The following is a 12,952-nucleotide window of genomic DNA, read 5'->3' on the forward strand; positions in this document are numbered from 1 at the left end:
GAAAAAAAGTTGAGGTTTTGTCTTAGCCAGTCGTCTTCACCAGCAGCGGCGGTATTTTGTGCATTTTTTGTGTGAAACACAAAAACTGTTCAAGATATTCCTATGTTGTCATGTGCAATACACATATATATATGTATAGCAAGGCATATAACTCGTTTTAATAGTTGTCAGATAATGCCCCTTCTTTGACTGAAATATAGAGATGAGCATTGGTGTTCTCTCTGCGAGTCTGACTTGTTGGAATTTACTCTTATCGTGTTCATACACATTCCAATACATCTCTACACTAAACTTACAAAAACATTTCTTACCCAGATAATATTGAACTACCATAAAAAACTTTCTTAACCATTTGGTATGATTTATAGCTTGACTGTTTTTGAAAAAACGTCATGGTATTTTTATAGCCCTTCGAATGAATGTTTTTTGTATTGCTGTCATAGATCTGCTTGCTAAACATTTAAACTATAGCTTGAAACATAACAGAGAAAACATGGTATGGTAATTTAATTACGAATATACTCATGCATGTAGGATAACTCTGGCTTATATATTCATCCAGTTATACCCCATGGTACACATAAAAAAAATAGATGAGCATTGATTATCAGTTTGCAGTTTCCTTGTTTCTATTTCTTGACATTTCAACTTCAGCTGATTTCTACTCACATGAAAGATCAAAACAGCAAGCTCACCAAAGAAGTTGAGGATCTCACAGACAAGCTTTACGCCAAGGTAAGGCATAATGAGGGCTTGGTGGAAGAGGGTCTTAACAACATATGTAGATAGGAGTACAATCAGTCTTGTGCTAAGCAAGATTGTTTAGGATACAAAGTTAATACTGGTTTGTATTCAATATTAAATCTACATTCAATCTAAGTTGCTTATTGAATACAGCCCCAGCAGGGATATATATATATATCAACTGTTAATGTGATTATTTTTTTATTTATGATGTTTGTTTGAGCCACTACCGGGTATATCTACCGTATTTTCTCGACTATAAGGCGATTCGCTTATAAGACGGCCCCCTAACTTTGCCCATGAATTCTGGTGCTTTTTGTTTCGACTCGCTTATAAGACGGGGTCAATTTTTAAGCAAATCTAAAATGCTAAAATTCTTCCTAATGTGTAAAAATGTTCAAGCTCAACGGACAATTATCGACTTTCGCGGTAACTGTTTTTGTTTTCCTCAAAGAAAATGGCAGTCAACTGTGAGCTCTCTATTTGGAGGTAGGTTAAAAATGAGTACATAAGTTTGCAGGACAGGTCGTTACTTATCGGAATTGTAATAATTAATCAATAACAACATATGTTTGTTTTAGTTTTTTTTTATTGAAGACACCAATAAAGTTCTTCGGCAAAATAAATGGCTTTAATAACATAACTGCGAAAAGCCGCGGCATAAATAGGTGTTTGTTTAGCAATAATGCTTCAGGCAATATTGTCCCTTGATTGGCGACGAACATAAAGGATTCATATTCGCATTGTCATTTGTTTGCTTAATCAAATTGACAGTTAGGTACCTACATCATATTAAGATTCCAATTTATTGATTTGATATATCTGTCAAACTAATTATACTGACACGCGCCATGAGAAAAAATGCAGATATAACGGTACACTGTGTGACGTCAGAGCACGCGCGGTGAAGATATTTCGTGTTGTTGTTTACTTAATTGCCCCATACTTGTATCAGCAGACGATATACTGGATAGACGAATACCCTTTGTAAAATTTTACTGATTTTGACTTGAATCTTTTTTTAATATTTTATCGACTCGCTTATAAGACGGGTCCCCTACTTTGGGGGTAAAAATCGGGACCCAATTTCCCCGTCTTATAGTCGAGAAAATACGGTATTTGCTAATTTGAAAATCAGGTGAATATACAAGGCTCTGATTTATTTGCATTGTAAATATGCTGATTTTTTTGCGAAAACAAATAAAATAAACCAGACAAATTGATAAAAAAAAATTCAATGTAAATTTTTTAAAGCCAACTGACCAAAGAGAATTCTTATATCATGATGCATATATTTATATTAAGACAATACTCTCTGGAAAGACTGTGCTGTGCGCCTTGCCTTGATTGAAATAAGAAAGCACAGTACTTAAAATCCCATTGACTTTAGCAGTGTTGTTTACATTACTGTAAACATATATTTAAAAGATAGTCCACAGATTTTAGTCCTTGGGTGTATTTTGTATTGATATGTCATTATGTCTAAAAAATGTTATTTTTATGACCACATTTCACTCATCAACCATTTTTCAGAACCATTCTGCCCATGCCTGACACTGCTTGGCATGGCTGATAAATTGTTGTAAAAATGTCTTGTAAGAATTAGTCAATATAAATATTTAGTGTTAACACATGCATGATTTATAGATAGTATAATTGTTAACAATAACTTAAAAACTTAAAAAATAATGTTAAATACATATTTATTTTTTCTTTGGGTAAAATTTACTTTAATTTATTTGAAATGAAAAAAATCTCTTAAAGAGTCAATGGATTTTTTTTCCAAATAATGTCATTAATTAAAGGTTTTGACAAGAGAACCATTTGTGAATGTTTAAGCTAGTTATTAACTCAATTTCAAGTATATCAAGGTATTTTGCTGTAATTAATTCTGCTATCTTTAATTGCATTTTTACTACTGATCAGTACAAGATTCATCTTTATTTGCGTCATATTTTTGCCTAAACTAAAAACCCTTGAGTTTGAAAATGAATTTTCAACCTAAAATTAATTCAATTAATTAAACAAAATGTTATAAAAAATTTACTTCGGCCAAATATTTTATGATTCACTCCAAACAAAATATTGAGTATAACTGGAGTACCCGGTATAACCAAACATTGCCTTTTTCAGAATGAAGAATTAGAAGAACTAGATGAGAAGTGAGTATGAGTTTAGTTTAAACATATTTATTATGTTGTGAAACAATTATTACAACATTATATTAACACTCTTGTTGGCACGATTTTACATAAGTATGTGGTCTTGTGTTGTGGGGGAAACCGGAATTCCCGGAGAAAACCCACTTGTCCGCCTTGGTGACAATTTCCCCCAAAACAATAAGTGAGTATTACGGTACTTGAAAAGGAATCATTTTGGGGGGGGTGGGGGGGTCAAAATGTATTTTGATCAAATAGGTATCAGCATTAAAAATTTTGATGATCATCTTTTATAATATTTAAGAGATTAGAAGTAAATGTAATAGATCTATTTAAACATAATTTGATAAAAACAAAACATTAGTGAGCAAATGGTTTACTGGCTGATTGTTCAGAAATTTAAGTTAACAATGTTATTTATGAGATAAAATATTTGATATTGTGCTCATATATTTAAATAAAGCAAGTACAGCTGAAATATTTGTCTCAAACCTTGTTACAAATACTGCAAATCACAAGAACAAAGATCTGAAGATCGGCCCATATTGGCTTATTTTCTTCAGTATAGATTTAAGAAGTTCTAAAAAAGTCAGTACACATATTATACAATCAGTTTGTAAAAACATACACACAACTATTTCAGGCATGAAAAGGAGGTTGAGGATCTAAAAGCCAAGTTCCAGCTAACCCTGAATGAACTTAGTAAAGCCAAAGCAATGGTTGAACAAGAGAGAGAAGAAAACTCTGAACTCACTAAACGCATGATAGAGGTGGAACAGGAAGTAGAGGCGAAATCTAGCTCACTGTCCGCACTCCAAGCCAAGGTTATGGAGCTTGAACGGATGGTTGAAGAGAAGGAAGAGGTTGAAGATGAGTTGGCAGAGAGCAAGAAGAGGAATGATAAGCTTATGAACCAGATAGATGAGCTGGAAGCTGCCAAGATTGAACTAGAAGATTCAAGAGATATGGTAGGAGTCTAAATTCTTTCTTTATTTAAAAGGTGTTTTGAAATGTTTGTAAACCATCTTAGACATGGTGTAAACAAACTCGTGATATATTCTTTTAAATGTTTAAACCAAAATATATCAGAATGTTCAACTAATTGTTAAAATACCTGAAGGTGACATTTGTTTTTGAACCTATTAACCTCTGAAAAAGTTATCCAGTTCATAGTGTCCATATTATTGGCTTGCCTGTAGTTAAATTCAGGAATCTAGACTGTAACAATGATATAATTCTGTGTTCACTAATTCGTTAACATTATTATATAATTAGTCAAATGTTTTCAAAATTTTCCCAAACCTCAGGTTTCATTTTTGATTCTCTAGATCTTTTCTCAATCCTCAAGCCTTTTTCTTGAATCTCGATGAATCGCAAGCCTTTTTCTTGAATCTCGATTAATTGCAAGCCTTTTTCTTGAATCTCGATGAATCTCGAGCCTTTTTCTTGAATCTCGATGAATCGCAAGCCTTTTTCTTGAATCTTGAATCGCAAGCCTTTTTCTTGAATCTCGATGAATCGCAAGCCTTTTTCTTGAATCTCAAGCTTTTTTTCTTGAATCTCTTACTTTATCTCATTTCTTCCAAACCTAAGGATATTTTTCTTGAATCTCAGGTTGACCAGGAGAAGAAATCTCGGAGTCAGATGGAGCGAAGATTCCAGGACTTGGAGCAGGAGATGGATGACCAGAGAATGGAACATGAGAACATCCAGCAGTCTTTACATTCAAAGGTTGGCTTTCCTCTCTGATTAATTCCTTGATTTACATAATCATACAACTTTTAGGTTATCTTTAAAATAGTCTTATAAACAGGCAACAGGCTGTTCTTAGAATTACCAATTGCGCTGCAAGTTCAGTCAGTAAGGTTTCACTGCTGGGCATGTCCTTTGCAGAGGTTGCCTTAATAAATCAAGTCTCTTATATGACCATTTGGATTCAAAGCTTAATCTGGATTTGGCATGACCACAAGGCAGAGTTCATCATAGCATAAAGGGAACAAAATACCAACCAGTTATTGTAATTATGTTGTTTGACTTATGGTAAGTTTCAATGCTTAAATATTCCTATTAGGAAATATTAGGAGCATTATGGGGCCATTTTAGCATACAACAAGTATCATAAGATAATGAGTTTCATTTAAATAGGAATCAATTGTCAGAAATGGAATATAAAATTGTGACATTTGTTTAGTGCACATGTCATGGCATAATATGACTTTGTTTTTAATTAATCTCAATGCAGATAAAGTCATTGGAGAAGCGGGTACAGGATCTACAAGAAGATCTATTTGCTGCCCAAGACGAGCTGCAGGCAGCCAATGAACAAAGTGAAAAGGTATGTACATGAAACTGTTTGTCTAAAAATGGAGAGTTTTTTGTATTTTTTTTATCATTTATGCATTATTGCTAGAATGGATTTCCAGAAGAAAACGAGCTGAGGTATTGTTAAAGCTTCGGTCTCGTCAACATTTAAAAACTTAGATGAGAACCTGTCGGCCAAACCTCAAATAATGTTTCCAGATATTTGACATAATACATAGTCAAAACATTACCAGTTAAAATATGAGTGTTTGTAGCAAGGCCAAGAACTCAATTTAAAGTTAAGGCCATTGCTTGACTGATAAAAACAGACAAGCTATTTGCTTACAGTGCTCAAACTTGTTTTCGTTACCATGGCTGTACTAAAACGATACCTGGGCATTGTTCTTAATTCATCATAAGTCACTTCTTATCTTAAGTCAATTTTAAAATAAGAAATATCGTCAAATTCAAAGATAAGTTAATATTAAAGATTTTAAATAACATAAAAGTGTGTATTTTCAATAGAGGCAATTAAAATAAATTATTTTAGAAAGTATTAATTGTATCATATGACCAGTTAGACACTTTAATGAGGAAAATGAATTAAGTTAGGAAATGAAGTTAAGACATTTAATGAATACCACCCTGATTGTGTCACAACAATATTATGATGTCAATGATGCATTTTACCAAATTTTACCAAAATCTTTTGAATAGATCACCTCACCCAAACCATTTTTTACAAATCTACAATGTTTTCAGAAATCTTCCCAACCTGGTATTAAGGTTGGGGACAGAGTAAAGGTTAGTTTGGTGGAGTAGAAAATAGTTGAAAAACAATAATACATAGTCTGTCACTAAAATGTTGACTAATTCTTGTACTTGTATGATTTTAAACATGGAATTAACTTCAATGGGCCGATTGTTTAGTACTATGTTAAAGTAACAGATGATGTAAGTGTTATTGCTGTTGACTTCAAAATCTTGACTGCTCTGGAACTTTTGAGAACACATGTGAGATTTTAGTTAATTTCTCACAAGATTCTGGACCACTGTTTCTACAATGCAAAAAAAAAATGGTTTATTTAAATATGCGAATATTTTAAAATTATTTCACCTTCAAATGTTAACAATGATGCTGTTTATCATGTTGTAAACTGACATATGTTCAATAAGTGCTAGTTTGTTTACTGTGTTTAGCAGTTGGTTTTATAGTTTCTCAGAATGATTGTGTCCTAAATTGATAATGTTAGAAAAGACTTGTTATGGTAGAACATGCAACACTGACCTGTCTCTTTCGAAATGTGACGTGGTAGTTATTTGAGATTATATCTTTTGGTTTATGAAATAACAACGTAGATTATATATGTTCTCTAACAAATGTACTATCCTAAGGACTTGGAATGGTTTATTGACCTTCAATTGCTTGATGTGTGGTGAAATGTTTTAAAAATCAAAATAAGAAAAAATATATACAATCTATCTCTCGTTTGTATTTCGCTTTTATTTAATAAGAACATTTAACGTGAATGTACTTTTAAGTTTTAAAGAGCATTTAAATATTTCTATTGGGTTAATCTCATGACATAAATCATGTGTTTTTGTATTTTCATGTGTGTTTTTTTCAAAACCATTTGTAAAGCATTCATCAAACTAATCATATTAAATATTATCATATTACGAAAAATAGTATTTAGATATTTTATAAAAAAATATGCAATGTCTGACAAATTTGTTAACCTGCATTCCCCAGGCATTGGAAGAGTCCAAGGCTGCCAAAGTAGAATTGGAAGAGAGGCTGGTTGCAGAGCAACACAAGAGCACTGAGGCAGTTGCTAAGATACAGGAAACCAGCTCAGCCAATCAAAGGATAGAAAATCAGAAATCGGAGGTAAAAAAACCATTCAAATTTGGTTTGAATATTTCAAAATTTATAGTTAGTATTAGTTTAAGGCTAAACCAAAATATGCATGAAAATCAATCAATTTAATGTACACAATGTGTTGCTAACAATGCCAACTAATGATAATGTCATGTCTTAGGGTGTTATTATAGAGTAATCCATTGAATGAGTTTTGAAATTATGATAGATATTGTAACCCTCCATGTGCATGTATTGTATGACTGTGAAATAATTAGTTTCAAACTTAAATATACACATTAGAAAGCAAATCATTTATGTAGTATACTTCTCACATATCTTTCTACAGAACTTAGAAAAGCAAATAGAAGCAATGAAATCACAACTCTCAGACGCAAATTATAAACAAGAGTCCATCTCCAAAGACCGTGACCTTTTACAACGAGAGGTCAAACTTCTTCGGGAGTCAACGAAACAATTCGGCATCAAGTCTGAAGATGCAGAAACTATGAAACAGGAAGTAGATCAGCTTCGAAGGGAGCTTGAACATTTGAGAACTTCTGCTCAATATGATGAAGAAGATCGGCAAAAACATGTTGACAAAATTAGAACACTGGAGAATTTTACCAGTCAATTGGAGTTGGATAACAGGGAATTAGCAAATAAGGTCGGTGAAGTGAAGTTTTTTCCCATTATTTTTTTTAGTTTATTCAAAAAACATAAATTTCTTATTTCTACTTGTCTTAGAAACTAAAGATAGTGTTTGTTTTTAAGTCACTTTGACACTGACAAGACAATGTACTTTCAGCTGAACGAGATGGTGGTAAAGTTGGAGACAGCAGATGAACAGCTGAAACGAGAGAAGAAAGAAACCATGGACCGACAACAGAAGGGCAGCTGGCAGCTCACTCAGGTAGGTATCTCCTGAGCCCATGATTACAAACAGTCTCAAGACTGAGTCGAGACCCTGACTCAGAGAAGAATTTTCATCAAAGGACAAAATTCCTCTTTATTTCATCCCTTTTATAAATTATATTCAAATAATAGTGAACTTTTTGACTCCAGCAAAGTTTACCATCAATACTACTTTGTTGCAAAAAAAAGTCACAATGAAATGAAGACTCGCAGTTTTGAGTCTCTAATCTGAACTTAGACTTATGACTAATTGTAAACATGGTTCCTGACAATTTTCTGCTGCTGGAATGATAAAGTTCAGGATTAATCCTGAACACAGGATTAAGAGCATTCAATTTCAGATTGCTGAATAGTTGTCTAGTTTGATTTTTGCTGGACATACATACATAAGATATAATAAGAAGTACCTTGAAATGGATATAAATCATAAAAGGGTTTTTAATCACTTTCAACAGGTTTCTAAGCCCCTTAACCATACAGTCATATTGATCAATTTAATCTAATGAAGTGCATAAAAGAGCACCCTAGCACTTTGAGTCAAAATTATTCATAACTAAAAACTGTTCATTACCCAATGTGATTTAAATACTTCTACAGGTTGAATCCGACCTTGCCACAGCCAACAAGCGGGTGCATGAACTGAGAGAGGAATTACAGAAGAAGAATAACACCGTGCTTAAACTAGAGTCAGAGAAAGTGGGACAGGGGGTAAGTGTTCTGCTGAGGGTTAGAAAGGGACATTGCTAGCAGTATGAGAAAGTGGGACAGAGGGTTGGTGTGCTGCAGGGGGTGTGAGGGCGAGGTAGTGGTATGAGAAAGTGGGACAGGGGGTAAGTGTTCTGCTGAGGGTTAGAAAGGGACATAGCTAGCAGTATGAGAAAGTGGGACAGAGGGTTGGTGTGCTGCAGGGGGTGTGAGGGGCGTAGCTAGTGGTATGAGAAAGTGGGACAGGGGGTAAGTGTTCTGCTGAGGGTTAGAAAGGGACATAGCTAGCAGTATGAGAAAGTGGGACAGAGGGTTGGTGTGCTGCAGGGGGTGTGAGGGGCGTAGCTAGTGGTATGAGAAAGTGGGACAGGGGGTAAGTGTTCTGCTGAGGGTTAGAAAGGGACATAGCTAGCAGTATGAGAAAGTGGGACAGAGGGTTGGTGTGCTGCAGGGGGTGTGAGGGGCGTAGCTAGTGGTATGAGAATGTGGGACAGGGGGTAGGTGTTCTGATGAGGGTTAGAAAGGGGCATAGCTAGCGATATGAGAAAAGGAAAACGAGGGTAAGTGTACTGCAGGGGGTGTGAGGGCGAGGTAGTGGTATGAGAAAGTGGGACAGGGGGTAAGTGATCTGCTGAGGGTAAGAAAGGGGCATAGCTAGGGGTATGAGAAAGTGGGACCATGGGTTATTGTACTGGAGGGGGTGTTGGGGCTTAGCTAGCAATATGAGGAAAGGGACAGGGGGTAGGTGTACTGCTGGGGGTGTCAAGGGCGTAGGTAGAGATATGGGGGGGGGGGTAAGAGTATTGCTTGGGGTAGCTAGCTATACAAGAAAGTAGAACAGAGGATGAGTGACAGACATACATGTGTGTGTAACATAAGTTGTAAAGTAAAAATAAAATATTGTCAAAAACACAAAATTGAGGAAAAGTAGGAGGGTAAGGGGGGTTAATTATTTTCTGGTCAAATATCAGGTGAAATCAGATAGCAACGTACTTGAAGACTTACCTAAGGAATAGGTGGAAGAAATACTTAACAATATAAAAGTAACAATATCAAAGTCAGAAAGAAACTATCGGCACATATAAACTAATTACTGATCAGTTTTTCGGAAAAGTCAGAGAGCAACATAGCAGATACAAACTAATGAAATACTGATAATTTTTCAGGCAAAGTCAGAGAGCAACATAGCAAGATTGGAAGCCGAGCTGAATGAACTGAAGACTTACCACAGAAAGGAAGTAGATAAACTGACCAACAAGGCAGACACGGCCAACAAGGAGATGAAGGAACTCAGAAACACTCTCAGGGAAAAAGACCAGGTGGGTATTAAGTAATTGATAAGTTAAAGGTGCTTAAAGAAACATGTAATTGTGGTGTCATATACATCTATTATTTAAGGAATGAATTGCGGGCTTGATGTCATTATCGGGGTATGAACGCAATTGGGCTGGTCTAAGTGTGTGGAGTCCAAAGGACTCCACGCGTACTTTGACCAGCCCAATTGAGTTCATATCCCCGATAATGACATCAACCCCGCAATTCATTCCTTATATTTACACCAATAGTTCATTATTTTATTCAAGAAACGTTAAAAAAATTCTTCATTTCATTTCGGATTACCTTTCAGTAATTCTTTCTTACCCATTCTGTAAATAGGACGACCCGACTGTTACCGGAAACATTTTTTTCAAATGACGTCACAATAAGGCGGGAAAAGATCAACCACTTGAAATCACTTTTAAACGTTAGATTGAAACACTTTTGGCAACAAAACTTGAAAAAATATAGTAACTTAACAATTTCTAAAATGTTGATTTATATTTTACGGGACCTGCTGACACAATACAAACAATAACAAGATCAAAAGATTTCATGTATATTTTTGTCATGCGATGAATTGCGATCCGAACATATCCAAAGATGTTGCGTTCATCGATTGATGAACACAATTGCCGAAAGGCAGTTCATTTAAGGAATGGAAGTTGAGGTGTAAATATATCTTTTTGAAAAACTATACATAATATGAGTAACAGAATGTTAAGACTTAGTGTTTAATATACTCTTATTCATAAATTTGAAAATTTGATAGTTTTACCTGCGGCTAACAGGCAGGCGGTGTCTAGTATGTGATCGCTCAGAAACTACAGAAGCCTTTGTCCAATAATCACCAAATTTAGTCAGAGTGTGTATTGGCATTATATCTTGGACTAGTTTCATAACCAGCTATATCGCTCTAGTTCCTCTGGAGTTACCCTTTAATTATAGAAATTACCACAAATAGGTCTTGTCCGATCAATCACTGTAAAAGCCTTCGTTCAATCAAATTTGGTGAGAATATGTATGGAAGCAGAACTAGTAAAAGTATCTAATTTCAGGAGATTCTTAGCAAGCAACATGAATTAAAGCGAGTGAAGGGTCAGTTGGAGAGATTGGAAGCACAGCTTGGAACAGAGAGCAAGATACGATCTGACCTTGAGAATAGGAACACCTCACTAGACCAGGAAATATCTAAGGTATATGTATGATTTGTCCCAAAGGTTTTGTTTATGGGTTGGGTGTTGTTAAAAAACAGATTCAGAAACAATGGGTTGCTCAGCTTCAAATACTAAGAGGAATTTGATGTATGGGTAAACTGGTTTTTCCCACCATCTGGTGGGAGCAGGGTCCTTAATTGAAAAAATAAGGTTCATTAAGGAATACATCCAATTTGTCTTTGAAATGAATGGGAATGCTGTTCTAAAAAAGAAAAAGCCATTTAAAGATTATGATAAGGATTTGTTCCCTGAAGAAAACAGTGATCCCTCCAAACACCAAAATAGTGTGGGGGGGGGGGGGCTCTTATTTCTTGCCAAGGCCTTTCATTTTTTTTAAAAAGGAGAGAAACTCTGGGTTTTCTAACCCCTGCAGACCACCCTGATGCAAATTTCATAACTAATCCTGTTAAACCATAATATATAGATTTACTAGTCTCATGATAACGCTGAACTAAAAAATGCACATGGACATGGTTTCAATTTTTTTGTCTTGTAAAAATAAGTACATAATTATGAAAGGGGTTGCCTTGAATTAACTGGAATGGTTATATAAGCCTCTGTTCTAAATATAGATATTTTTTTTGTATTCCAGGTATGGGGCCAGGTCCGTACATTGATGGAGAAGAATGCTGGCCTGGAAACCACGAAAAGAAATCTGGAAGAGGAAATGGAGAGGGTATATAATTAAAGTGACCCTCTTATTTAAAGTTAAAACAAACACATGTATAACAAACAAATTTTGAATGATAAACCTTTAAATACTTATTGAATATAGCATTTAATGAAAATATTAATTACTAAAAACAAGATTGTAACCGACAAGTATTAAATAGCTGGAAATGAAAAAAATACAAAATGATTGGTGAGTGCTAAAAGATTTTCCAGACCAAACCTACAGTATTCAGTTATTACATACATGTATCAACCAAAAACAATTACTATATCAATTTTAATTCAATAATTCAATGTATCAAATATGTCAAGGATAATAATGCTTCTGTCTATTCAAAGTATTAATTTTCATTTTGAATTTCAACAGTACTTTCCTCCAAATTCCAGAAGTCCAACACAGTGCGACAAGCTGAGACGTCGTATGTTCAGTCAAAAGCTAGTCATGACACCACAATGAAAGCCCTGCAGAGTCGGGCAGATGCTGCGGAAAGAAGGGTATGATCCATGTTTGACCTTGACCCCTAATTGACCTTAGTTTACCTTAAGTTATAGTTTGTTCATAAGTATTTCATCTTTTGTTACCATTTCTTCCTCCTTTTGTGTTCAAGTTAAGGGTAATATAAGTCATACAGTGTTATTTTGCCCATAAGGGGGAAAATAGCGTTGTTTTGGAAAAAGGGGTAAAATACTCATGTTCAACATGTTTTTTTTTTACCTTTCATTCAACAAACCTATCAACATATTTATGAATGGCACTTTATTGCTACATTTTCTAAATGTTTAGAGGTCAGTATGTTCCTCCAAATTTAAAAAAAAAAAAAGTAATATTTTTTTAAAAATAGGGATTTTTTATGGGGAAAATATATATTTTTCAGGAGGGGAATGGGGCTGAATTTTGGCCTGATAAATTGCAGAAAAAAACTGTCATGTGTGAGTTCAGTCCTGAAAATTATTCAAGGCTGAACTGGTAGAATCACTCTTCGAGAATTAAACACTAGCTTTTAAAAGACATTCAGAAATCAGAAACTTTAGATATTTACATCATATTTTGTTTTAATCAT

At 34.6% G+C, this 12,952-nt stretch overlaps 1 protein-coding gene across 23 annotated transcripts in view; it reads left to right on the forward strand.

The window, feature by feature from the left end:
* Nucleotides 1–12,952, forward strand: part of LOC128246712 (myosin-2 heavy chain-like) — a 68,066-nt gene that overhangs the window by 33,060 nt on the left and 22,054 nt on the right. For 21 of the 23 annotated variants that reach the window (XR_008263335.1, XR_008263336.1, XR_008263337.1 and 18 more), the window contains 14 exons: nucleotides 655–735; nucleotides 2,878–2,906; nucleotides 3,547–3,871; nucleotides 4,518–4,634; nucleotides 5,146–5,238; nucleotides 5,967–6,008; nucleotides 6,958–7,095; nucleotides 7,415–7,732; nucleotides 7,874–7,978; nucleotides 8,578–8,688; nucleotides 9,852–10,004; nucleotides 11,061–11,198; nucleotides 11,812–11,895; nucleotides 12,279–12,386. Coding sequence is in view for 20 of the 23 variants with exons in the window: in XM_052965067.1 (XP_052821027.1) it covers nucleotides 655–735; nucleotides 2,878–2,906; nucleotides 3,547–3,871; nucleotides 4,518–4,634; nucleotides 5,146–5,238; nucleotides 5,967–6,008; nucleotides 6,958–7,095; nucleotides 7,415–7,732; nucleotides 7,874–7,978; nucleotides 8,578–8,688; nucleotides 9,852–10,004; nucleotides 11,061–11,198; nucleotides 11,812–11,895; nucleotides 12,279–12,386 (1,842 nt within the window). In the remaining 3 variants the exon portion in view is untranslated. The remainder of the gene's footprint in view (nucleotides 1–654; nucleotides 736–2,877; nucleotides 2,907–3,546; nucleotides 3,872–4,517; nucleotides 4,635–5,145; nucleotides 5,239–5,966; nucleotides 6,009–6,957; nucleotides 7,096–7,414; nucleotides 7,733–7,873; nucleotides 7,979–8,577; nucleotides 8,689–9,851; nucleotides 10,005–11,060; nucleotides 11,199–11,811; nucleotides 11,896–12,278; nucleotides 12,387–12,952) is intronic. The other 2 variants (XM_052965079.1, XM_052965070.1) reach the window with 1 other exon arrangement.

This window comes from Mya arenaria, chromosome 9 (genome assembly GCF_026914265.1).
Source record: "Mya arenaria isolate MELC-2E11 chromosome 9, ASM2691426v1".
In the NCBI taxonomy this organism is placed as follows: Eukaryota; Metazoa; Mollusca; class Bivalvia; order Myida; family Myidae; genus Mya; species Mya arenaria.